This window comes from Lampetra planeri, unplaced genomic scaffold, assembly GCF_965212315.1.
Source record: "Lampetra planeri unplaced genomic scaffold, kcLamPlan1.2.h2 scaffold_258, whole genome shotgun sequence".
Classification (NCBI taxonomy): domain Eukaryota; kingdom Metazoa; phylum Chordata; class Hyperoartia; order Petromyzontiformes; family Petromyzontidae; genus Lampetra; species Lampetra planeri.
In genome coordinates this window covers 63,806-88,844 of record NW_027615086.1, presented here as the reverse complement: position 1 = coordinate 88,844, position 25,039 = coordinate 63,806, and the positions used below count along the sequence as shown (strand labels likewise).

General features: G+C 57.4%; 1 protein-coding gene across 1 annotated transcript in view; it reads left to right on the top strand.

The window, feature by feature from the left end:
• LOC144740655 (histone demethylase UTY-like) overlaps positions 1–25,039 on the top strand; it is a 57,234-nt gene that overhangs the window by 10,519 nt on the left and 21,676 nt on the right. Inside the window, exon 2 of the mRNA XM_078623451.1 lies at positions 23,433–23,553. Within this exon, the coding sequence (XP_078479577.1) occupies positions 23,515–23,553 (39 nt within the window). The 5' untranslated portion in view covers positions 23,433–23,514. The remainder of the gene's footprint in view (positions 1–23,432; positions 23,554–25,039) is intronic.

The following is a 25,039-nucleotide window of genomic DNA, read 5'->3' as shown; positions in this document are numbered from 1 at the left end:
TCGTGTACCGTTCCGGCCTTCATAGGTGCTCGCTAACAGCACTTGCCCCTACAGTTTGTTAGAGGCTACACGGGGGATCTTTATCCATGCATCGTCATCATCATCACCATCATCATCATCACCATCATCACCATCATCATCATCACTACCATCATCACCATCATCATCACCATCGTCATCACCATCATCACCATCATCATCATCATCACCATCACCACCATCATCATCATCACCATCACCATCATCATCATCATCACCATTATCATCACCATCGTCATCGTCATCACCATCGTCATCGTCATCGCCATCGTCATCGTCATCGCCATCGTCATCGTCATCACCATCGTCATCGCCATCGTCAATCGTCATCATCGCATCGTCCATCGGTCATCACCATCGTCATCACCATCGGTCATCGTCATCACCATCGTCATCGTCATCACCATCGTCATCGTCGAACATCGTCATGTCACCATCGTCATCACCATCGTCATCACCATCGTCATCGTCATCACCATCGTCATCGTCATCACCAGCGTCATCACCATCGTCATCACCATCGTCATCACCATCGTCATCACCATCGTTATCACCATCGTCATCGTCATCGTCAGCGTCATCACCAGTCGTCATCGTCATCATCGTCGATGCACCATCGTCATCGTCATCACCATCGTCATCGTCATCACCATCGTCATCACCATCGTCATCACCATCGTTATCACCATCGTCATCGTCATCACCATCGCCATCGTCATCGTCATCACCATCGTCATCACCATCGTCATCACCATCGTTCATCGTCATCACCATCGTCATCGTCATCACCATCGTCATCGTCATCACCATCGTCATCGTCATCACCATCGTCATCGTCATCACCATCGTCATCGTCATCACCATCGTCATCACCATCGTCAGCGTCATCACCATCGTCACTCCATCGTCATCGTCATCACCATCGTCATCACCATCGTCATCACCATCGCCATCGTCTCACCATCGCCCATCGTCATCACCATCGTCATCACCATCGTCATCGTCATCACCATCGTCATCGGATCACCGATCGCCACGCATCACGTCATCGGTCATCACCATCGTCATCGTCATCACCATCGTCATCGTCATCACCATCGTCATCGTCATCACCATCGTCATCACCAGTCACCATCGTCATCACCATCGGTCATCGTCATCACCATCGTCCATCACCATCGTCATCACCATCGTCATCCGCGTCACCTCACCATCGTCATCACCATCGTCATCACCATCGTCATCGTCATCACCATCGTCATCACCATCGTCATCACCATCGTCATCACCATCGTCGATCACCATCGTCATCACCATCGTCATCGTCAGTCACCATCGTCATCGTCATCACCATCGTCCATCACCATCGTCATCGTCATCACCATCGTCAGCACCATCGTCATCACCATCGTCATCACCATCGTCATCGTCATCACCATCGTCATCACCATCGTCATCACCATCGTCATCACCATCGTCATCACCAGCGTCATCACCATCGGCAGTCGCCATCGTCATCACCATCGTCATCACCATCGTCATCACCATCGTCATCACCATCGTCATCGTCATCACCATCGTCAGTCGTCATCATCCATCGTCAGCGTCATCACCATCGTCAGCACCATCGTCATCACCATCGTCATCGTCATCACCATCGTCATCGTCAGTCACCATCGTCATCGGCACTCACCATCGTCATCACCATCGTCATCGCCATCACCATCGTCATCGTCATCACCATCGTCATCGTCATCACCATCGTCATCACCATCGTCATCGTCATCCACCATCGTCATCACCATCGTCATCACCATCGTCATCACCATCACCATCGTCATCACCATCGTCATCGTCATCACCATCGTCATCACCATCGTCATCACCATCGTCATCACCATCACCATCGTCATCACCATCGTCATCACCATCGTCATCACCATCGTCATCACCATCGTCATCACCATCGTCATCGTCATCACCATCGTCATCACCATCGTCATCACCATCGTCATCGTCATCACCATCGTCATCACCATCGTCATCGGCATCACCATCTCCATCACCATCGTCATCACCGCACGAGGCATTGGGATACTGCTGGATGCTTCGAGATGTTCAGGCCTTTCGATTTAAAGCTTTCGTGACTGCAGGGATTCATGTTCTTGGTTCTTTCGGTAAAGTCACGTAGAAGGGAAGTAATAAAGTAGTAAAAATAAAACATGATAAAATTAATCTTATTTTAATAATAAAATAATAAAAAATAAACCATGATAACTTAATTCTTTTATTATGTTTTATTTTTAATTCTTTTATCATTTCCCTTCTACGTGACTTTACCGAAAGAACCAAGAAGATGAATTCCTGCAGTCACGAAAGCTTTACATCGAAATATAATAATATTGTATTATCATAATGTCTTACTATTTTATTATATAATATTATTTGATTACATTATTTTATAATATTATGTTAATATATTATATTACTTTATTATGTTTTATTTTTCTTACTTCATCATTTCCCTCTACGTGACTTTACCGAAAGAACCAAGAAGATGTTCAGGCCTGCGTTACGCATCTCGTGCGTCGTCGCGGGCTGGCGCTTTACTCTCTCCACCCGCCCTCATGTTGTTGTTGTTGTTGTTCATTGTAACGAGACTTTCCCACCACGCGGCGTTCTGCAGGAACGCAACCCGCCCGCGTTGTTAGAGGACAACGCGGATGCACAACGTGCTTTTTGAAAACCCAGTGGCACTGCCACCGTTGTGCTGCTGCTGCTACTCTGCTGCTGCTGCTGCTACTCTGCTGCTGCTACTACTCTGGTTGCTGCTGCTGCTACTCCACTGCTGCTGCTAGCGCTACTGCTTGCTGCTTAGCCGTACCTGCTGCTGCTTAGCGCTTCTGCTACTGCTACTCCGCTGCTGCTGCTACTGCTGCTGCTAGCGCTACTGCTGCTGCTTAGCGCTACTGCTACTCCGCTGTTGCTGCTAGCGCTGCTGCTAGCGCTACTGCTGCTGCTTAGCGCTACTGCTGCTGCTTAGCGCTACTGCTGCTGCTTAGCGCTACTGCTACTCCGCTGTTGCTGCTAGCGCTGCTGCTAGCGCTACTGCTGCTGCTTAGCGCTACTGCTACTCCGCTGGTTGCTGCTAGCGCTGCTGCTGCTGCTACTGCTGCTGCTACTGCTGCTGCTACCTGCTGCTGCTAGCGCTGCTGCTGCTGCTACTGCTGCTGCTACTGCTGCTGCTGCTACAGCTGCTGCTACTGCTACTGCTGCTGCTACTGCTACTGCTGCTAGCGCTGCTGCTGCTGCTACTGCTGCTGCTACTGCTACTGCTAGCGCTACTGCTGCTGCTGCTACTGCTGCTACTGCTACTGCTAGCGCTACTGCTGCTGCTAGCGCTACTGCTGCTGCTGCTACTGCTGCTGCTGCTACTGCTGCTGCTTAGCGCTACTGCTACTCTGCTGCTGCTGCTAGCGCTGCTGCTAGCGCTGCCTCTCGAAATAAAATCAACACCGAGCCGCTTGCATCCACTCTGAGACTCGGCAGTGAACGGGAGTTACACACCCACCACCCACAACACCACCACCACCATTCACACCACGCACCACCAACACCACCAACCACCACCGACCAACCACCCCCCACAACACCACCAACACCACCACCACCAACACCCACCCACAACACCACCACCCATCACCACCACCACCATTCACACCACCACCCACAACACCACCACCAACACCACCACCAACACCACCAACACCACCCACAACACCACCCACCATGACCACCACCACCATTCACACCACCACCCACAACACCACCACCCAACACCATTCACACCAACACCACCACCCCACACACCACCACCCACCACTCCCCACACCACTACCCGCCGACAGCGTACGCACGCGCATACCCACACACAGGCACGCGCACACGCACACGCGCACACGCACACACGCACGCAGCCACACATACGCACCCCACACAACGCGCACGCATGCGCGCACACGCGCACACGCGCACACGCGCGCACACACACACATGCACGCGCTGTGGGGGGGTGGGGGGGGTGCAGGTGTTGCCGTTCAAGAGCCCCGTGTGGCTCGTCACCTGCGGGGTGGTGTGAGAGCGCCTATTTTTAAAAATCTTGAAGCCCTGACTGTGTGGTGTGTCACTGTGGTGTGTATGTGTGTGTGTCAGCGTGTGCGTGTCTGTGTGGTGTGTCAGCGTGTGTGTCAGCGTGTGTCTCTGTGTGTGGTGTCACTGTGTGTGTGTCTGCGTGTGTGTCTGTGTGTGTGTCAGTGTGTCTGTGTCTGCGCTATGTCAGTGTGTCCTGTGTCTGCGTGTGTGTCTGTGTGTGTCAGCGTGTGTGGTGTCTGTGTGTGTGTGTGTCTGCGTGTGTCTCTGTGTGTGTGTCAGCGTGTGTGTGTCTGTGTGTGTGTGTGTGTGTCTGTGTGTGTGTCTGTGTGTGTGTCAGCGTGTGTCACTGTGTGTGTGTCACTGTGTGTGGTCACTGTGGTGTGTGTCACTGTGTGTGTGTCACTGTGTGTGTGTCTGTGTGTGTGTCAGTGTGTCTGTGTCTGCGTGTGTGTCTGCGTGTGTCGTCTGTGTGTGTGTCAGCGTGTGTGTCTGTGTGTGTGTCAGCGTGTGTGTGTCTGTGTGTGTGTCCTGGTGTGTGTGTCAGCGTGTGTCTCTGTGTGTGTGTCTGCGTGTGTGTCTGTGGTGTGTGTGTCTGTGTGTGTGTCTGTGTGGTGTGTGTCAGCGTGTGTCTCTGTGTGTGTGTCTGCGTGTGTGTCTGTGTGTGTGTCAGTGTGTCTGTGTGTGTGTCTTGTGTGTGTGTCTGTGTGTGTGTGTCAGTGTGTGTCAGTGTGTGTGTCAGTGTGTGTCAGTGTGTGTGTGTGTGTCAGCGTGTGTCTCTGTGTGTGTGTCTGCGTGGGTGTGTCTGTGGTGTGTGTGTGTCAGTGTGTGTGTGTCTGTGTGTGTGTCTGTGTGTGTGTCTGTGTGTGTGTCTGTGTGTGTGTCAGTGTGTCTGCGTGTGTGTCTGTGTGTGTGTCAGTGTGTCTGCGTGTGTGTCTGTGTGTGTGTCAGTGTGTCTGTGTGTGTGTCATGCCACGGGTGGGTAGCGCTACGCTGCGCTACGAACCCGGCGACCCGAGTTCGATTCCCGCACACGGCCACCAACAACCTGTCGTGACGATTATCTGAGCCGGTCCTGGGCCTCCCCTAGGTCGACTCAGCCTCAAATGAGTACCTGGTGTAACGGTGTGTAGTAAACATCGCTAGCACTGGGGAGACCAAAGGCGGCCGGGCGTGGTGGCTAGCCACCCACCCCCTCGTGTGCCACAGCGCCGGTAGCCTTCACAGGTTCTGCTCGCTAACAGCACTTGCCCCTACAGTCTGTGAAGGCTACACGGGGGAGCTTTGGTCTGTGTATTGTTTGTGGTATTGATGGTGGTGGTGTTGGTGGTGTTATGGTTGTGGTGGTATTGTTAGTGGGATTGTGTTGGTGTTAATGGTGTTTTGTGGTTGTAGTGATGAAGGCAATGGCAGTGTTTGGTTGTGGTGAAGGTGTTCGCGGTATATTGGCGGTGGTAGTGTAGGCGGTGATGGTAATTGTCTTGTTGGTGGTACTATTGGTAATGGTAGTAATGGTGTTGATGGTGGTGGTGGTAGTATGTGAATGGTGGTGGTGGTGGTGTAGAGTTGAAGCGGGTTCACCGTGGCGATAATTAACCACGGAATGAAACCTCTGACCGCTGAACAAAGTCGCCGGCTGTCGTGTGGTGGGTGTGGCAGGGCGTTGTGTGTGTGTGTGTGTCACCGTGTGTGTGTGTGTGTCACCGTGTGTGTGTGTGTGTCACCGTGTGTGTGTGTGTCACCGTGTGTGTGTGTGTGTGTCACCGTGTGCGTGTGTGTGTCACCGTGTGCGTGTGTGTGTCACCGTGTGCGTGTGTGTGTCACCGTGTGTGTGTCACCGTGTGCGTGTCACCGTGTGCGTGTGTGTGTCACTGGTGTGCGTGGTGTGTGTCACTGTGTGCGTGTGTGTGTCACCGTGTGCGTGTGTGTGTCACCGTGTGCGTGTGTGTGTGTCACCGTGTGCGTGTGTGTCACCGTTTGCGCGTGTGTGTCACCGTGTGCATGTGTGTGTCACCGTGTGTGTCAGGTGTGGGGAGTTGTGGTGCAGCGGTTAGCGCTACGAACCCGGCGACCCGAGTTTGATTCCCGCTCATGGCCAACACCGGTGACGATTATCTGAACTGGTCCTGGGCCTCCCCTAGGTCAACTCAGCCTCAAATGAGTACCTGGTGCGGTGTGTAGTGAACATCGTCACTGGGGAGACAAAGGCGGCCGGGTGTGGTGCTGGCCACCCACCCCCTCGTGTGCCACAGCGCCGGTAGCCTTCACAGGTGCTGCTCGCTAACAGCACTTGCCCCTACAGTCTGTTAAGGCTATACGGGGGATCTTTATCTTTGTAAGGTGTATGTGTCGGTGTGTGTGTAAGGTGTGTGTCTGTGTGTGTGTAAGGTGTAAGGTGTGTGTCTGTGTGTGTGTGTAAGGTGTATGTGTCTGTGTGTGTCTGTTGTGTGTGTAAGGTGTGTGTGTCTGTGTGTGTGTCTGTGTGTGTGTGTAAGGTGTGTGTGTGTAAGGTGTCTGTGTGTGTGTGTGTCTGTGTGTGTGTGAGGTGTGTGTGTCTGTGTGTGTCTGTGTGTGTGTCTGTGTGTGTGTAAGGTGTATGTGTCTGTGTGTGTGTCTGTGTGTGTGTCCTGTGTGTGTGTGTAAGGTGTGTGTGTGTGTGTCTGTGTGGTGTGTAAGGTGTGTGTGCCCGGGGTGTCTCCCACTGTTTGCAGGCTCCTGGGCCTCGAGGTGGAATTTTTGTTGCATTTTTCACATTCCCAGTGGGGTCCTGGCAGAGTCCAGGCCAGCACCAGTGTGACCACCACGCTCACATGCTGTGTGTGTGTCGGTGTAGCGGTGGTGTGTGTGTGGTGTACTGGTTGTGTTTGTGGTGTAGCAGTGGTGTGTGTGTGTATGTTTGTGGTGTAGCGGTGGATGTGTGTGTGTGGTGTTGTGGTGGTGTTTGTGTGGTGTAGTGGTGTGTGGTGTGGTGTAGCGGTGGTGTGTGTGTGTGGTGTACTGGTTGTGTTTGTGGGTGTAGCAGTGGGTGTGTGTGTGTGTTTGTGGTGTAGCGGTGGATGTGTGTGTGTGGTGTTGTGGTGGTGTTTGTGTGGTGTAGTGGTGTGTGTGTGTGTGGTGTAGCGGTGTGTGTGTGTGGGTGTAGCGGTGTGTGTGTGTGGTGTAGCGGTGTGTGTGTGTGTTGCAGCGGTGTGTGTGTGTGTGGCGTAGCGGTGTGTGGTGTAGTGGTGGTGTGTGTGTGGTGTAGCGGTGTGTGTGTGTGGTGTAGCGGTGTGTGGTGTAGTGGTGGTGTGTGTTTGTGTGGTGATTCTGTGGGTCTCTGTGTAGTGAGTCTGTGGGTCTCTGTGCAAGTCCGTATGTTGAACTTCTTTCACACCGTACGTAGCCAACCGCGCTAATCGGGTCGGGGGGGGCGGCCGCAAGGACAAACTAACTGAACGTGACAACACAACAACAACGAGGATAAGGAGAAGCCCTTCATTTGAACCGATGGACAGGGTGGGGTGGGGGGGTGAGGGGTTGACTACGGAGACAGAGAGATGAGAGAGAGACGCGGTGGTGGTGGGTGCTCAGAAGGGAGACGAGGGGGGGGGGCAGGGAGGGGGTGGGGGGGGGTCGCCAGTGTCCGGGACGGGCGCCTGGCAGGGTAGTGAGAGGGGGGGGCGGTGAAGGTGGCGGTGTTGGGGGTGGTGAGAGGTGGTGGTGAGAGGGGGTGGGTGGTGTTGGGGGTAGTGAGAGGTGGTGGTGAGAGGGGGTGGAGGTGGCGGTGTTGGGGGTGGGTGAGAGGGGGTGGTGGTGTTGGGGGTAGTGAGAGGGTGGTGGTGAGAGGGGGTGGTGGTGGCGGTGTTGGGGGTGGGAGGTGGTGGTGGTGGAGGTGGTGGTGGTGTTGGTGGTGTGAGAGGGGGTGGTGGGTGGTGGGTGGTGTTGGGGGGTAGTGAGAGGGGGGTGGTGGTGGTGGTGGTAGAGGTGGTGGTGGTGGTGTTGGGGGTAGTGAGAGGGGGTAGTGGTGGTGGTGGCGGTGTTGGGGGTAGTGAGAGGGGGTGGGTGAGAGGGGGTGGTGAGAGGGGGGGTGGTGAGAGGGGGGTGGTGAGAGGGGGGTGGTGAGAGGGGGTAGTGAGAGGGGGGTAGTGGGTGATGGTAGTGAGGTGGTGGTGGTGTTGGGGGTTGTGAGTCGAGGGGTATTTTTAGCCCATTCGCTGCCGCAGTAATTGGCGCGCGGTCGTGCAGAACGGATGGCGGTGAAATATATAAATATATAAATAACTACACCCCCCCCCGCACTGAACCCCCCCCCCCGCACTGAACCCCCCCCCCCCGCACTGAACCCCCCCCCCACCCCCACACTGAACCCCCCCCCCCCCGCACTGAACCCCCCCGCCGCCCAGCTGTGCTCCATTTCACAGCCCCCGCCTTGCCCCTCCCCCCTCATCCCTCGCGCTCCCATTGCGTGGTTCTCTCTCTCCCAGTGTCTCTCCGCTGTGTCTCTCCGTGTCTCCCTGTGTGTCTCTGTGTCTCCCAGTGTCTCTCCGCTGTGTCTCTCCGTGTCTCCCTGTGTGTCTCTGTGTCTCCCTGTCTCTCCGCTGTGTCTCTCCGTGGTCTCCCTGTGTGTCTCTGTGACTCCCCTGTCTCTCCGCTGTGTCTCTCCGTGTCTCCCTGTGTGTCTCTGTGTCTCCCTGTCTCTCCGCTGTGTCTCTCCGTGTCTCCCTGTGGGTCTCTGTGTCTCCCTGTCTCTCCGCTGTGTCTCTCCGCGTCTCCCTGTGTGTCTCTGTGTCTCCCCTGTCTCTCCGCTGTGTCTCTCCGTGTCTCCCTGTGTGTCTCTGTGTCTCCCTGTCTCTCCACTGTGTCTCTCCGTGTCTCCCTGTGTGTCTCTGTGTCTCCCCTTGTCTCCCCGTGTCTCCCTGTTTCTGTCTGCACTCTCCCCGTGTCTCCCCGTGTCTCCCCGTGTCTCCCTGTGTCTCCCTGTGTCTCCCTGTCTCTCCCAGTGTCTCTCTGTGTCTCTGTTTGCACTCTCCCCGTGTCTCCCTGTCTCTCCCCGTGTCTCCCTGTGTCTCCCCGTGTCTCCCTGTCTCCCCGTGTCTCCGCTGTGTCTCCCTGTGTCTCTGTGTCTCCCTGTCTCTCCCTGTCTCTCACTGTGTCTCCCTATCCATCCCCGTGTCTCCCCGTGTCTCCCTGTGTCTCCCCGTGTCTCCCTGTGTCTCCCCGTGTCTCCCCGTGTCTCCCGTCTCTCACCGTGTCTCCCTGTCTCTCCGCTGTGTCTCCCTGTGTCTCCCTGTGTCTCCCCGTGTCTTCCCGTGTCTCTCACTGTGTCTCACCGTGTCTCTGTGTCTCTCTCTGTCTCCCCATGTCTCCTTGTGTCTCCTCTTGTCTCTATGCTGTGTCTCCCTGTCTCTCACTGTGTCTCACTGTGTCTCCCTGTGTGTCTCTCTCTGTCTCCCCTTGTCTCCTCGTGTCTCTCCGCTGTGTCTCCCTGTCTCTCACTGTGTCTCCCTGTGTCTCTCTCTGTCTCCCCTTGTCTCCTCGTGTCTCTCCGCTGTGGTCTCCCCGTGGTCTCCCCGTGTCTCCCCGTGTCTCCCCGTGTCTCCCCGTGTCTCCCCGTGTCTCCCCGTGTCTCCCCGTGTCTCCCCGGTGTCTCCCCGTGTCTCCCCGTGTCTCCCCGTGTCTCCCCGTGTCTCCCCCCGTGTCTCCCCGTGTCTCCCCGTGTCTCCCCCGTGTCTCCCCGTGTCTCCCCGTGTCTCCCCCGTGTCTCCCCGTGTCTCCCCGTGTCTCCCTGTTGTCTCCCTGTGTCTCCCCCCGTGTCTCCCCGTGTCTCCCCGTGTCTCCCTGTTGTCTCCCTGTGTCTCGCTGTAAGGCTCTGTAACTCGGATTGCCCCAGCATCAGAATCGCGAGACTCTGTATTTGGACTGCAGGACGAATACGTGGAACTATAAAACGTTTTTTCCCACATGTCCAGTTAGAAAGCACGGGGGGGGGGGGTCACAGCATCAGGGGTCACAGCATCACAACAACAACAACAAACAACAACAACAAACAACAACAACAAACAACAACAACAAACAACACGGCACCGCGACAGCGAGCGCCAAGGACGGCAAAAGTGAACGACACGGGAGGGCAAAGGTCCCCCGTGTAGTCTCTGAGCTGGGGGGCCGTTGGGTCAAGTGCCTCCTCCTCCTGCACGTTGCACTCCTGACGTGTTGCTCTGTTGTTGTTGTTTGCTGTGGTGAGTCTGTGGGTCTCTGTGTGGTGAGTCTGTGGGTCTCTGTGTGGTGAGTCTGTGGGTCTCTGTGTGGTGAGTCTGTGGGTCTCTGTGTGGTGAGTCTGTGGGTCTCTGTGTGATGAGTCTGTGGGTCTCTGTGTGATGAGTCTATGGGTCTCTGTGTGGTGAGTCTGTGGGTCTCTGTGTGGTGAGTCTGTGGGTCTCTGTGTGGTGAGTCTGTGGGTCTCTGTGTGGTGAGTCTGTGGGTCTCTGTGTGGTGAGTCTGTGGGTCTCTGTGTGGTGAGTCTGTGGGTCTCTGTGTGATGAGTCTGTGGGTCTCTGTGTGATGAGTCTATGGGTCTCTGTGTGGTGAGTCTGTGGGTCTCTCTGTGGTGAGTCTGTGGGTCTATGTGTGATGAGTCTGTGGGTCTCTGTGTGGTGAGTCTGTGGGTCTCTGTGTGGTGAGTCTGTGGGTCTCTGTGTGGTGAGTCTATCGGTGTGGTGAGTCTATGGGTCTCTGTGTGATGAGTCTGTGGGTCTCTGTGTGGTGAGTCTGTGGGTCTCTGTGGTGAGTCTGTGGGTCTCTGTGTGATGAGTCTGTGGGTCTCTGTGTGATGAGTCTGTGGGTCTCTGTGTGGTGAGTCTGTGGGTCTCTGTGTAATGAGTCTGTTGGTCTCTGTGTGGTGAGTCTGTTGGTCTCTGTGTGGTGAGTCTGTGGGTCTCTGTGTAATGAGTCTGTGGGTCTCTGTGTGATGAGTCTGTGGGTCTCTGTGTGGTGAGTCTTTGGGTCTCTGTGTAATGAGTCTGTGGGTCTCTGTGTGATGAGTCTGTGGGTCTCTGTGTGGTGAGTCTGTGGCTTCCTAATATCGGAAGGAAGAGAGCGTTCCAGACGGCCGCTGCAGAAGCGCATCGTGATGCGGTGACCGACTGCTTGCTGGTGGCAGCCGCAGTCTTGTGGCGTTGGCGGCGGTGGTGGTGGTGGCAGCGGTGGCAGTGGCGCTGGTAGTGATGGCGTTGACAGCGGTCGTGGTGGTGGCGGCTGTGGTGGTGGCGGCTGTGGTGGCGGTGGTGTCCGTGTGGTGGCGGTGTCCGTGTGGTGGTGTCCGTGTGGCGTTGGTGGCGGTGGTGATGGCGGTGGTGGTGGCTCTGGCAGTGATGGCGTTGACAGCGGTTGTGGTGGTGGCCGTAGCTGTGGTCGTGGTGGCCGTGGTGGCGGTGTCCGTGTGGCGGTGGTGGTGGTGGCGGTGGTGTAGTTGTTGACGCGTGCACACAGGTGCGTGCTGTTTACCCTTCGGGGTGAGTCACCGTCCTACCGGCTTGAGGTGGAGGGGGAGAACAAGGGGGGGGCGGAAGCGATTGTGCGAGCACACAAAGACACACGCACAGGTAGGTGCGTGCGCACGTGTGTGCGTGCGTGCGCACGTGTGTGCGTGCGTGCGCACGTGTGTGCGTGCGTGTGTGCACACGTGTGTGCGTGCGTGCGCACGTGTGTGCGTGCGTGCGCACGTGTGTGCGTGCGTGCGCACGTGTGTGCGTGCGTGCGCACGTGTGTGCGTGCGTGCGCACGTGTGTGCGTGCGTGCGCACGTGTGTGTGTCAGTGCAGGGGGCACGGGTGGTGCATCGGCCACTCATCTCGGTCAGTCGACCCGTGGCACCTGCAGGGTCTGCCCCGTAACCTCCTCCTGCCGGCGGCGTTCCACACTTCAATTGGTAGCCTCAACGTGCACCTAGCCTGGCACAGGCGCCCTGGTGACGTCACCGCCACTTAGTGGCGAATGGCGGTTGTTGTTGTTGTGTGGGGAGCGGTGGTGCAGCGGTTAGCCCGCCGGTGCTACGAACCCGGCGGCCCGAGTTCGATTCCCGCTCACGGCCAACACCACCAGTGACGCGATGATCTGAACCAGTCATGGGCCTCCACTAGGTCGACTCAGCCATAAATGAGTACCTGGTGGGTCTCTGGTGAGTCTATGGGTCTCTGCGTGATGAGTCTGTGGGTCTCTGCGTGATGAGTCTGTGGGTCTCTGCGTGATGAGTCTGTGGGTCTCTGCGTGATGAGTCTGTGGGTCTCTGTGTGGTGAGTCTGTGGGTCTCTGTGTGGTGAGTCTGTGGGTCTCTGTGTGGTGAGTCTATCGGTGTGGTGAGTCTATGGGTCTCTGTGTGATGAGTCTGTGGGTCTCTGTGTGGTGAGTCTGTGGGTCTCTGTGGTGAGTCTGTGGGTCTCTGTGTGATGAGTCTGTGGGTCTCTGTGTGATGAGTCTGTGGGTCTCTGTGTGGTGAGTCTGTGGGTCTCTGTGTAATGAGTCTGTTGGTCTCTGTGTGGTGAGTCTGTTGGTCTCTGTGTGGTGAGTCTGTGGGTCTCTGTGTAATGAGTCTGTGGGTCTCTGTGTGATGAGTCTGTGGGTCTCTGTGTGGTGAGTCTTTGGGTCTCTGTGTAATGAGTCTGTGGGTCTCTGTGTGATGAGTCTGTGGGTCTCTGTGTGGTGAGTCTGTGGCTTCCTAATATCGGAAGGAAGAGAGCGTTCCAGACGGCCGCTGCAGAAGCGCATCGTGATGCGGTGACCGACTGCTTGCTGGTGGCAGCCGCAGTCTTGTGGCGTTGGCGGCGGTGGTGGTGGTGGCAGCGGTGGCAGTGGCGCTGGTAGTGATGGCGTTGACAGCGGTCGTGGTGGTGGCGGCTGTGGTGGTGGCGGCTGTGGTGGCGGTGGTGTCCGTGTGGTGGCGGTGTCCGTGTGGTGGTGTCCGTGTGGCGTTGGTGGCGGTGGTGATGGCGGTGGTGGTGGCTCTGGCAGTGATGGCGTTGACAGCGGTTGTGGTGGTGGCCGTAGCTGTGGTCGTGGTGGCCGTGGTGGCGGTGTCCGTGTGGCGGTGGTGGTGGTGGCGGTGGTGTAGTTGTTGACGCGTGCACACAGGTGCGTGCTGTTTACCCTTCGGGGTGAGTCACCGTCCTACCGGCTTGAGGTGGAGGGGGAGAACAAGGGGGGGCGGAAGCGATTGTGCGAGCACACAAAGACACACGCACAGGTAGGTGCGTGCGCACGTGTGTGCGTGCGTGCGCACGTGTGTGCGTGCGTGCGCACGTGTGTGCGTGCGTGTGTGCACACGTGTGTGCGTGTGTGCGCACGTGTGTGCGTGCGTGCGCACGTGTGTGCGTGCGTGCGCACGTGTGTGCGTGCGTGCGCACGTGTGTGCGTGCGTGCGCACGTGTGTGCGTGCGTGGCGCACGGTGTGTGTGTCAGTGCAGGGGGCACGGGTGGTGCATCGGCCACTCATCTCGGTCAGTCGACCCGTGGCACCTGCAGGGTCTGCCCCGTAACCTCCTCCTGCCGGCGGCGTTCCACACTTCACTTGGTAGCCTCAACGTGCACCTAGCCTGGCACAGGCGCCCTGGTGACGTCACCGCCACTTAGTGGCGAATGGCGGTTGTTGTTGTTGTGTGGGGAGCGGTGGTGCAGCGGTTAGCCCGCCGGTGCTACGAACCCGGCGGCCCGAGTTCGATTCCCGCTCACGGCCAACACCACCAGTGACGCGATGATCTGAACCAGTCATGGGCCTCCACTAGGTCGACTCAGCCATAAATGAGTACCTGGTGGGTCTCTGGTGAGTCTATGGGTCTCTGCGTGATGAGTCTGTGGGTCTCTGCGTGATGAGTCTGTGGGTCTCTGCGTGATGAGTCTGTGGGTCTCTGCGTGATGAGTCTGTGGGTCTCTGTGTGATGTGATGAGTCTGTGGGTCTCTGTGTGATGAGTCTGTGGGTCTCTGTGTGATGAGTCTGTGGGTCTCTGTGTGATGTGATGAGTCTGTGGGTCTCTGTGTGATGTGATGGGTCTGTGGGTCTCTGTGTGATGAGTCTGTGGGTCTCTGCGTGATGAGTCTGTGGGTCTCTGTGTGATGTGATGAGTCTGTGGGTCTCTGTGTGATGAGTCTGTGGGTCTCTGTGTGATGTGATGAGTCTGTGGGTCTCTGTGTGATGAGTCTATGGGTCTCTGTGTGATGTGATGAGTCTGTGGGTCTCTGTGTGATGAGTCTGTGGGTCTCTGCGTGATGAGTCTGTGGGTCTCTGCGTGATGAGTCTGTGGGTCTCTGTGTGATGTGATGAGTCTGTGGGTCTCTGTGTGGTGAGTCTGTGGGTCTCTGTGTGATGTGATGAGTCTGTGGGTCTCTGTGTGATGTGATGAGTCTGTGGGTCTCTGTGTGATGAGTCTGTGGGTCTCTGTGTGATGTGATGAGTCTGTGGGTCTCTGTGTGGTGAGTCTGTGGGTCTCTGTGTGATGTGATGAGTCTGTGGGTCTCTGTGTGATGAGTCTGTGGGTCTCTGCGTGATGAGTCTGTGGGTCTCTGTGTGATGTGATGAGTCTGTGGGTCTCTGTGTGATGAGTCTGTGGGTCTCTGTGTGATGAGTCTGTGGGTCTCTGCGTGATGAGTCTGTGGGTCTCTGTGTGATGTGATGAGTCTGTGGGTCTCTGTGTGATGAGTCTGTGGGTCTCTTGTGGGTCTCTGTGTGATGTGATGAGTCTATGGGTCTCTGTGTGATGAGTCTGTGGGTCTCTGTGTGATGAGTCTGTGGGTAGTTGGTGGTGGTGGTACTGCCACAGTCGGGCGGCACAGGTGGTGCATCTGCCGGTGACCTCAGTGGGGCAACTCACGGTACTTGAGTCTGTCCCGTGACCTCCTGCACCTAGCCTGGCACAGCTGGGGGCACAGCTGGTGGTGCATCTGCCAGGCATCTCAGTCGGCCAACCCAGGGCGGCACCCTGCTGGGTCTGTCCCCGTGGCCGCGAGCCTTCGACACGTCACGTGACCGCCTCAAAGGTGCACCCGGCCTGGCACAGTCGCCGTGGCGACAGTCACCAAATTCGCCCGGTGTCGAATGGCGAGCGCTGTTCTTGCTGGGCGTGTGACCGGATGCACGGTGGAGTGGCCGGTCGCCCTGGTCTGGCGGGTAGCCGAGTGGCAGAGGTCGCAACCGGGTACCCGATACCCGTACCCTACCCGATACCCGGCTACCCGTACCCGGCCAAGTACGGGTAGCCGTTTGCGACCCTGGTGCGGCCTGGTACGGGTACAGGTAGGCCGTGAGTCACTGGTGAGTCACCGTGATTGTCACTCATTTCCCAACGTCTTGTCTCTTCTCACAAATCAAGTTCCTAGAATCAACCCACCCGCGCCTGCAACGTGGCTTCATCCCAGAGGTCGCAACCGGGTACCCGATACCCGTACCCTACCCGTACCCGGCCGGGTACGGGTAGGGTACGGGTATCGGGTACCCGGTTGCGACCCTGGTGCGGCCGGGTACGGGTACGGGTAAGGAATCAAAACCCGTTTGCGACCTCTGTCGAGTGCTGATGGTCAATTCAAGGGGTTCACCGATGCGAGCCCCCTGGCATGTGCCACGGAAGGTGCGTGGACCGGGGGTATTTGGCCGTGGGGTCGGCTGGTAGATATCCGACCCCTCACGGCAACGCTGCCCTTGGACAGCGTGGTGTTAAAATGAAAGTAACGAAAACAAGTTGTTGAGAAAATCGAATCGAGCAAGCAACGTGGCGCGGATGCACACGGGGGGGGGGGGGGGGTGGTGGTGTGGAGGGAGGGGGGGTGGCGAGAAGGGGCCGCTAGGGAGCACCAAACAACCCACCACCCACCTCACCCATCCACCACCCACCCACCACCCACCACCAACCCACCCACCATCCACCTCACCCCACCCACCTTACCCACCCACCTTACCCATCCACCCACCTTACCCCACCCACCCACCCACTACCCACTCTCGCTCGCTCCCCAGCGGGCGACGTTGAGTCCGTTAAGACTTAACGAGCCCAGCACCCGCGTCAATTAGCACCTCTGGCTCCGCTGTGAGGGCGTTGTGGGGTTGGTGGGGTTGGTGGGGGGGTGGTGGTGTGGCTGGCCCCCGCTGTGAGGGCGTTGTGGGGTTGGTGGGGGGTGGTGGTGCGGCTGGCCCCGCTGTGAGGGCGTTGTGGGGTTGGTGGGGGGGGTGGTGGTGCGGCTGGCCCCGCTGTGAGGGCGTTGTGGGGTTGGTGGGGGGGTGGTGGTGTGGCTGGCCCCGCTGTGAGGGCGTTGTGGGGTTGGTGGGGGGGGTGGTGGTGCGGCTGGCCCCGCTGTGAGGGCGTTGTGGGGTTGGTGGGGGGGGTGGTGGTGCGGCTGGCCCCCGCTGTGAGGGCGTTGTGGGGTTGGTGGGGGGGTGGTGGTGCGGCTGGCCCCGCTGTGAGGGCGTTGTGGGGTTGGTGGGGGGGGGGTGGTGTGCGGCTGCCCTGCTGTGAGGGCGTTGTGGGGTTGGTGGGGGGGGGGGGTGGTGGTGTGGCTGGCCCTGCTGTGAGGGCGTTGTGGAGTTGGTGGGGGGGGGGTGGTGGTGCGGCTGGCCCGTGCTGTGAGGGCGTTGTGGAGTTGGTGGGGGGGGGTGGTGGTGCGGCTGGCCCCGCTGTGAGGGCGTTGTGGGGTTGGTGGGGGGGGGTGGTGGTGCGGCTGGCCCTGCTGTGAGGGCGTTGTGGGGTTGGTGGGGGGGGGTGGTGGTGTGGCTGGCCCTGCTGTGAGGGCGTTGTGGAGTTGGTGGGGGGGGGTGGTGGTGCGGCTGGCCCTGCTGTGAGGGCGTTGTGGGGTTGGTGGGGGGGGGTGGTGGTGTGGCTGGCCCCGCTGTGAGGGCGTTGTGGGGTTGGTGGGGGGGGGTGGTGGTGCGGCTGGCCCTGCTGTGAGGGCGTTGTCGGGTTGGTGGGGGGGGTGGTGGTGTGGCTGACCCCGCTGTGAGGGCGTTGTGGGGTTGGTGGGGGGGGGTGGTGGTGTGGCTGACCCCGCTGTGAGGGGGTTGTGGGGTTGGTGGGGGGGGGGTGGTGTGGCTGGCCCCGCTGTGACGGCGTTGTGGGGTTGGTGGGGGGGGTGGTGTGGCTGGCCCCGCTGTGAGGGGGTTGTGGGGTTGTTGGGGGGGGGGTGGTGTGGCTGGCCCCGCTGTGAGGGCGTTGTGGGGTTGGTGGGGGGGGGGGGGGTGGTGTGGCTGGCCCCGCTGTGAGGGCGTTGTGGGGTTGGTGGGGGGGTGGTGGTGTGGCTGGCCCCGCTGTGAGGGCGTTGTGGGGTTGGTGGTGGTGGTGTGGCTGGCCCTGCTGTGAGGGCGTTGTGGGGTTGGTGGTGGGGGTGGTGGTGTGGCTGGCCCCGCTGTGAGGGGGTTGTGGGGTTGGTGGTGGTGGTGTGGCTGGCCCTGCTGTGAGGGCGTTGTGGGGTTGGTGGTGGGGGTGGTGGTGCGGCTGGCCCCGCTGTGAGGGCGTTGTGAGGTTGGTGGGGGGTGGCGTTGCGAGAGTGTCCTGTGCGTGGTGGTGGTTGTGGTGGTGGTTGTGGTTGTTGTGGTTGTGGTGGTGGTTGTGGTTGTTGTGACGGTACCGTTGGCGCGGTGGTGGTCCTGCACGTGACGGTTGCCGTGCCAACGCTTACGCTCCTCTGGCCGCACAGCAACCGCTCCGAGTCCACTGCTCTGAGTCCACCGCTCTGAGTCCACCGCTCCGAGTCCACCGCTCCGAGTCCACCGCTCCGAGTCCACCGCTCCGAGTCCACCGCTCCGAGTCCACCGCTCCGAGTCCACCGCTCTTAGTCCACCGCTCCGAGTCCACCGCTCTTAGTCCACCGCTCTTAGTCCACCGCTCCGAGTCCACCGCTCTTAGTCCACCGCTCTTAGTCCACCGCTCTGAGTCCACCGCTCTGAGTCCACCGCTCCGAGTCCACCGCTCTTAGTCCACCGCTCTGAGTCCACCGCTCTTAGTCCACCGCTCTTAGTCCACCGCTCTTAGTCCACCGCTCTTAGTCCACCGCTCCGAGTCCACCGCTCCGAGTCCACCGCTCCGAGTCCACCGCTCTGAGTCCACCGCTCTGAGTCCACCGCTCTGAGTCCACCGCTCTGAGTCCACCGCTCTGAGTCCACCGCTCTTAGTCCACCGCTCTTAGTCCACCGCTCCGAGTCCACCGCTCCGAGTCCACCGCTCCGAGTCCACCGCTCCGAGTCCACCGCTCCGAGTCCACCGCTCCGAGTCCACCGCTCTTAGTCCACCGCTCTGAGTCCACCGCTCCGCCAATGAGAGTGGCGGCCATTGTTTGAAGCCCCCACCCCCCTCCTCTCATCCCGTTGCCGAGGCAACCGACGTTTGAGAAAAGGGGTCCAGACATGAAACCACCAGGCCGCTCCGCTGTTGCCTGGCAACGTCGCCCCCCCCCCCCGCTGCATCCCTCACGGCCAGCCGTGAATTAGCCGTGGTGTGGGTAAGGGTGGTGAGCACGTGTGTACGTGTGTGCACGTGTGTGCACGTCTGTGTGTGTGTGACTGTGTGTGTACGTCTGTGTGTGTGTACGTCTGTGTGTGTGCACGTCTGTGTGTGTGTGTACGTCTGTGTGTGTGCACGTCTGTGTGTGTGTACATCTGTGTGTGTGTACGTCTGTGTGTGTGTATGTGTATGTGTGTACGTCTGTGTGTGTGTGTACGTGTGTGTATGTGTGTGTACGTCTGTGTGTGTGTGTGTGTACGTCTGTGTGTGTGTACGTCTGTGTGTGTGTACGTCTGTGTGTGTGTACGTCTGTGTGTGTGTACGTCTGTGTGTGTGTGTGTACGTCTGTGTGTGTGTGTGTACGTCTGTGTGTGTGTGTGTACGTCTGTGTGTGTGTACGTCTGTGTGTGTGTACGTCTGTGTGTGTGTATGTGTGTACGTCTGTGTGTGTGTGTACGTCTGTGTGTGTGTATGTGTGTACGTCTGTGTGTGTGTATGTGTGTACGTCTGTGTGTGTGTGTGTGTACGTGTGTGTATGCACGTCTGTGTGTGTATGTACGTCTGTGTGTACGTCTGTGTGTGTACGTCTGTGTACGTGTGTGTATGTACGTCTGTGTGTACGTCTGTGTGTGTACGTCTGTGTACGTGTGTGTATGTACGTCTGTGTGTACGTCTGTGTGTGTGTGTATGTACGTCTGTGTATGTACGTTGTGTGTAAGTATGATTGTGTGTGTGTATGTATGAGTGTGTGTATGTGTGTGTGTATGTATGAGTGTGTGTATGTGTTATATTGGTGTGTGTTGTATGAGTGTGTGTTGTATGTAGGTGAGTGTGTGCGGGTGTGTGTATGTATGAGTGTGTGTGTAGGTGAGTGAGTGTGTGTGTTGTATGAGTGTGTGTGTGTTGTATGAGTGTGTATGAGTGTGTGTTGTATGAGTGTGTGTGTGTTGTATGTTATATTGGTGTGTGTTGTATGAGTGTGTGTGTTGTATGTAGGTGAGTGTGTGCGAGTGTGTGTGTAGGTGTGTGTGTGTGTATGAGTGTGTGTGTGTATGTATGAGTGTGTGTGTGTAGGTGAGTGTGTGTAGGTGAGAGTGTGTGTGTGTTGTATGAGTGTGTGTGTGTTGTATGAGTGTGTGTGCGAGTGTATGTATGAGTGTGTGTGTTGTTTGAGTGTGTGTGTGTTGTATGAGTGTGTATGAGTGTGTGTGTTGTATGTAGGTGAGTGTGTGCGAGTGTGTGTGTAGGTGAGTGTGTGTGTTGTATGAGTGTGTGTTGTATGAGTGTGTGTGTAGGTGAGTGTGTGTGTAGGTGAGTGAGTGTGTGTGTATGAGTGTGTGTGTTGTATGAGTGTGTATGAGTGTGTATGAGTGTGTGTTGTATGAGTGTGTGTGTTGTATGTAGGTGAGTGTGTGTGTAGGTGTGTGTATGTATGAGTGTGTGTAGGTGAGTGTGTGTGTTGTATGAGTGTGTATGAGTGTGTGTTGTATGAGTGTGTGTGTGTTGTATCGCCTTTTTCCTGTGCCTCCAAGACATCCTGACAGGAGGTGGCAGATAGAGGTCATGCCCCCAGGGGTCAGAGTTCAAGGGTCGCACCTCGCCAAACCAATCCCCTTGGGCCCTCCCCCTGTGGAGGGAGCGAGTGGAGGCTGATGGTTATTACTGCGGGGTCTGTGTCTGTGTGTGTGTCGGTGTGTGTGTGTGTGTCGGTGTGTGTCGGTGTGTCGGTGTGTGTCGGTGTGTGTCTGTGTGTGTGTGATGGTGTGTCAGTGTGTGTCGGTGTGTATGTGTCGGTGTGTGTGTCTGTGTGTGTGATGGTGTGTGTGTGTGTGTCAGTGTACGTGTGGCTGTGTGTGTTGGTGTGTCAGTGTGTGTGTCGGTGTACGTGTGGCTGTGTGTGTCGGTGTGTGTCGGTGTCAATGTGTGTGTGTCGGTGTCTGTGTGTCTTTTATCTTTGCCTGTGTGTCTGTGTGACTGTGTGTGACCGGAGATGTGGGGAAAGACGCGGTGAGACGTGGTAGATGGGGGGAGACGTGGGGAGATTCGTGGGGTCACGTGGGGTCACGTGGGGTCACGTGGGGACACGTGGGGACACGTGGGGACACGTGGGGTAGATGAGTAGAGAGGTGGGAGGCCGCTTTCGCGTGAAGGGGAAGTGAGAGAGAGGATGGGAGAGCGAGGTGGGGGTTGGGGGGTGACGCAGGGAGAGGAAGCCGGACCTCTGATGGTGGGGGGAGGTTTGGAGGTGAGGGGGGGTGGTCTTGACCCCCCAGTCTCCCCCCTCCCCCCACTTCCTGTACCCCATCACGTGGGATCAAGGGCAGTGGCCTCACCACGCGCTGTGGCCGCAGGATGAAAGGGGATCCGTGGGGGTCTCTCCCAGGGTCGACGGTGCCACTGTGCAGCCTCCGTAACTCCGTGTGTGTGTGGCTGTGCAGGTGTGTGTGTGTGGCCGTGCAGGTGTGTGTGTGTGTCGGTGTGTGTGTGTAGGTGTGTGTGTGCGCAGTCGTGCAGGTGTAGGTGTGTGTGCGGCCGTGCAGGTGTGTGGCCGTGCAGGTGTGTGTGTGGCCGTGTAGGTGTGTGTGTGTGTGTGGCCGTGCAGGTGTGTGTGTGTGTGTGGCCGTGCAGGTGTGTGTGTGTGTGCGGCCGTGCAGGTGTGTGTGTGTGTGTGGCCGTGCAGGTGTGTGTGTGTGGCCGTGCAGGTGTGTGTGTGTGTGGCCGTGCAGGTGTGTGTGTGTGTGCGGCCGTGCAGGTGTGTGTGTGGCCGTGCAGGTGTGTGTGTGTTGGTGTGTGTGTGGCCGTGTAGGTGTGTGTGTGTGTGGCCGTGTAGGTGTGTGTGTGTGTAGGTGTGTGTGTGTCCATGCAGGTGTGTGTGCGGTCGTGAAGGTATTTGTGTGTGGTGAGCGGTGGTGCAGCGGTTAGCGCTACGCTGCGCTATGAACCCGGCGACCCGAGTTCGATTCCCGCTCACGGCCAACAACACCAGCGACGATTATCTGAACCGGTCCTGGGCCTCCCCTAGGTCGACTCAGCCTCAAATGAGTACCTGGTGCGGTGTTTAGTAAACATCGCCACTGGGGAGACAAAGGCGGTCGGGCGTGGTGCTGGCCACCCACCCCCTCGTGTGCCGTTCCGGCCTTCATAGGTGCTCGCTAACAGCACTTGCCCCTACAGTCTGTTAAGGCTATACGGGGGATCTTTGTCTTTGTGTGGCCGTGCAGGTCTCGTTCAGGGTGGGGGGAGGGGCTTTTTGATCCACTCTGAACGTTCCGTTCTGCTGGATCTCTTCTGTTCCGCAGGTTCCACTCTGAACGTTCCGTTCTGCTGGATCGATTCTGTTCCGCCGGTTCCACTCTGAACGTTCCGTTCTGCTGGATCGATTCTGTTCCGCTGGTTCCACTCTGAACGTTCCGTTCTGCTGGATCGATTCTGTTCCGCCGGTTCCACTCTGAACATTCCGTTCTGCTGGATCTCTTCTGTTCCGCAGGTTCCACTCTGAACGTTCCGTTCTGCTGGATCGATTCTGTTCCGCCGGTTCCACTCTGAACATTCCGTTCTGCTGGATCTCTTCTGTTCCGCTGGTTCCACTCTGAACGTTCCGTTCTGCTGGATCGATTCTGTTCTGCTGGTTCCACTCTGAACGTTCCGTTCTGCTGGATCTATTCTGTTCCGCTGGTTCCACTCTGAACGTTCTGTTCTGCTGGATCGATTCTGTTCTGCTGGTTCCACTCTGAACGTTCCGTTCTGCTGGATCTCTTCTGTTCCGCAGGTTCCACTCTGAACGTTCCGTTCTGCTGGATCGATTCTGTTCCGCCGGTTCCACTCTGAACGTTCCGTTCTGCTGGATCGATTCTGTTCCGCTGGTTCCACTCTGAACGTTCTGTTCTGCTGGATCGATTCTGTTCCGCTGGTTCCACTCTGAACGTTCCGTTCTGCTGGATCGATTCTGTTCCGCCGGTTCCACTCTGAACGTTCCGTTCTGCTGGATCGATTCTGTTCCGCTGGTTCCACTCTGAATGTTCCGTTCTGCTGGATCGATTCTGTTCCGCTGGTTCCACTCTGAACGTTCCGTTCTGCTGGATCGATTCTGTTCTGCTGGTTCCACTCTGAACGTTCCGTTCTGCTGGATCGATTCTGTTCCGCTGGTTCCACTCTGAACGTTCCGTTCTGCTGGATCGATTCTGTTCCGCTGGTTCCACTCTGAACGTTCTGTTCTGCTGGATCGATTCTGTTCTGCTGGTTCCACTCTGAACGTTCCGTTCTGCTGGATCTCTTCTGTTCCGCTGGTTCCACTCTGAACGTTCTGTTCTGCTGGATCGATTCTGTTCTGCTGGTTCCACTCTGAACCTTCCGTTCTGCTGGATCTCTTCTGTTCCGCTGGTTCCACTCTGAACGTTCCGTTCTGCTGGATCGATTCTGTTCTGCTGGTCCCACTCTGAACGTTCCGTTCTGCTGGATCGATTCTGTTCCACTGGTTCCACTCTGAACGTTCCGTTCTACTGGATCTATTCTGTTCCGCCGGTTCCACTCTGAACGTTCCGTTCTGCTGGATCTCTTCTGTTCCGCCGGTTCCACTCTGAACGTTCCGTTCTGCTGGATCTATTCTGTTCCGCCGGTTCCGTTCCTTGCAGGCAGTTCCATCAAATGTTGCCGGCTCCGTTCTGACCACCGCGTCGGATCCGCGTTGCAAGACATCGGCTCCATCTCCCACCCCGGACGTCCGGCCTGTAACCGGCGCCCGCTGACACTCCCCCCCCCCCCCCCCCCCGTGCCCCCCCCCCCGTGTCCCCCCAGGGCCACCAAGGCCTTCCAGGAGGTGCTCTACATCGAGCCGGGCTTCCGGCGCGCCAATGAGGTCCACCTGCGGCTCGCTTTGATGTTCAAGCTCAACACCGACTACGAGAGCAGCCTCAAGGTACGCGCACGCACCGCACACAACATACATTGCACACACACCACACACACTGCATACATTGCACACCGCACACACACCGCACACACTGCATACATTGCACACACACACACATTGCACACAGCACACACCACACGCACCGCATACACACCACACACATACCACACACACACACCGCACACACAACACACACAGCACACACCACACACACAACACCACACACACAACACCACACACACAACACCACACACACAACACCACACACACAACACCACACACACACCACACACACACCACACACACAACACCACACACACACACACCACACACACACACACCACACACACACACACCACACACACACACACCACCACACACACACCACACACACACCACACACACACCACACACACACACCACACACACACCACACACACACCACACACACCACACACACACCACCACACACACAACACCACACACACACCACCACACACACACCACCACACACACACACCACACACAACACCACCACACACACAACACCACACACACAACACCACACACACAGACCACACACACCACCACACACACACCACACACACACACCACACACACCACACCACACACACACACCACACACAACACCACACACACCACACCACACACACACCACACACCACACCACACACACACCACACACACACACACACACACACACACACCACACACACACCACACACCACACCACACACACACCACACACACACACACAACACCACACACACAACACCACACACACAACACCACACACACAACACCACACACACAACACCACACACACAACACCACACACACAACACCACACACACAACACCACACACAACACCACACACACAACACCACACACACAACACCACACACACACACACCACACACACCACACACCACACACACACCACACACACACACACCACCACACACACACACACCACCACACACACACACACCACCACACACACACCACACACACACACCACACACACACCACACACACACACACCACACACACACCACACACACACACAACACCACACACACACCCACCACACACACACACCACCACACACACACACCACACACAACACCACCACACACACAACACCACACACACAACACCACACACACAGACCACACACACCACCACACACACACCACACACACACACCACACACACCACACCACACACACACACCACACACACACACCACACACAACACCACACACACCACACCACACACACACCACACACACCACACCACACACACACCACACACACACCACACACAAACACCACACCACACACACACCACACACACACACACACAAACACCACACACACAACACCACACACACCACACACACACCACACCACACACACACCACACACACACACCACGCACACACCACACACACACCACACCGCACA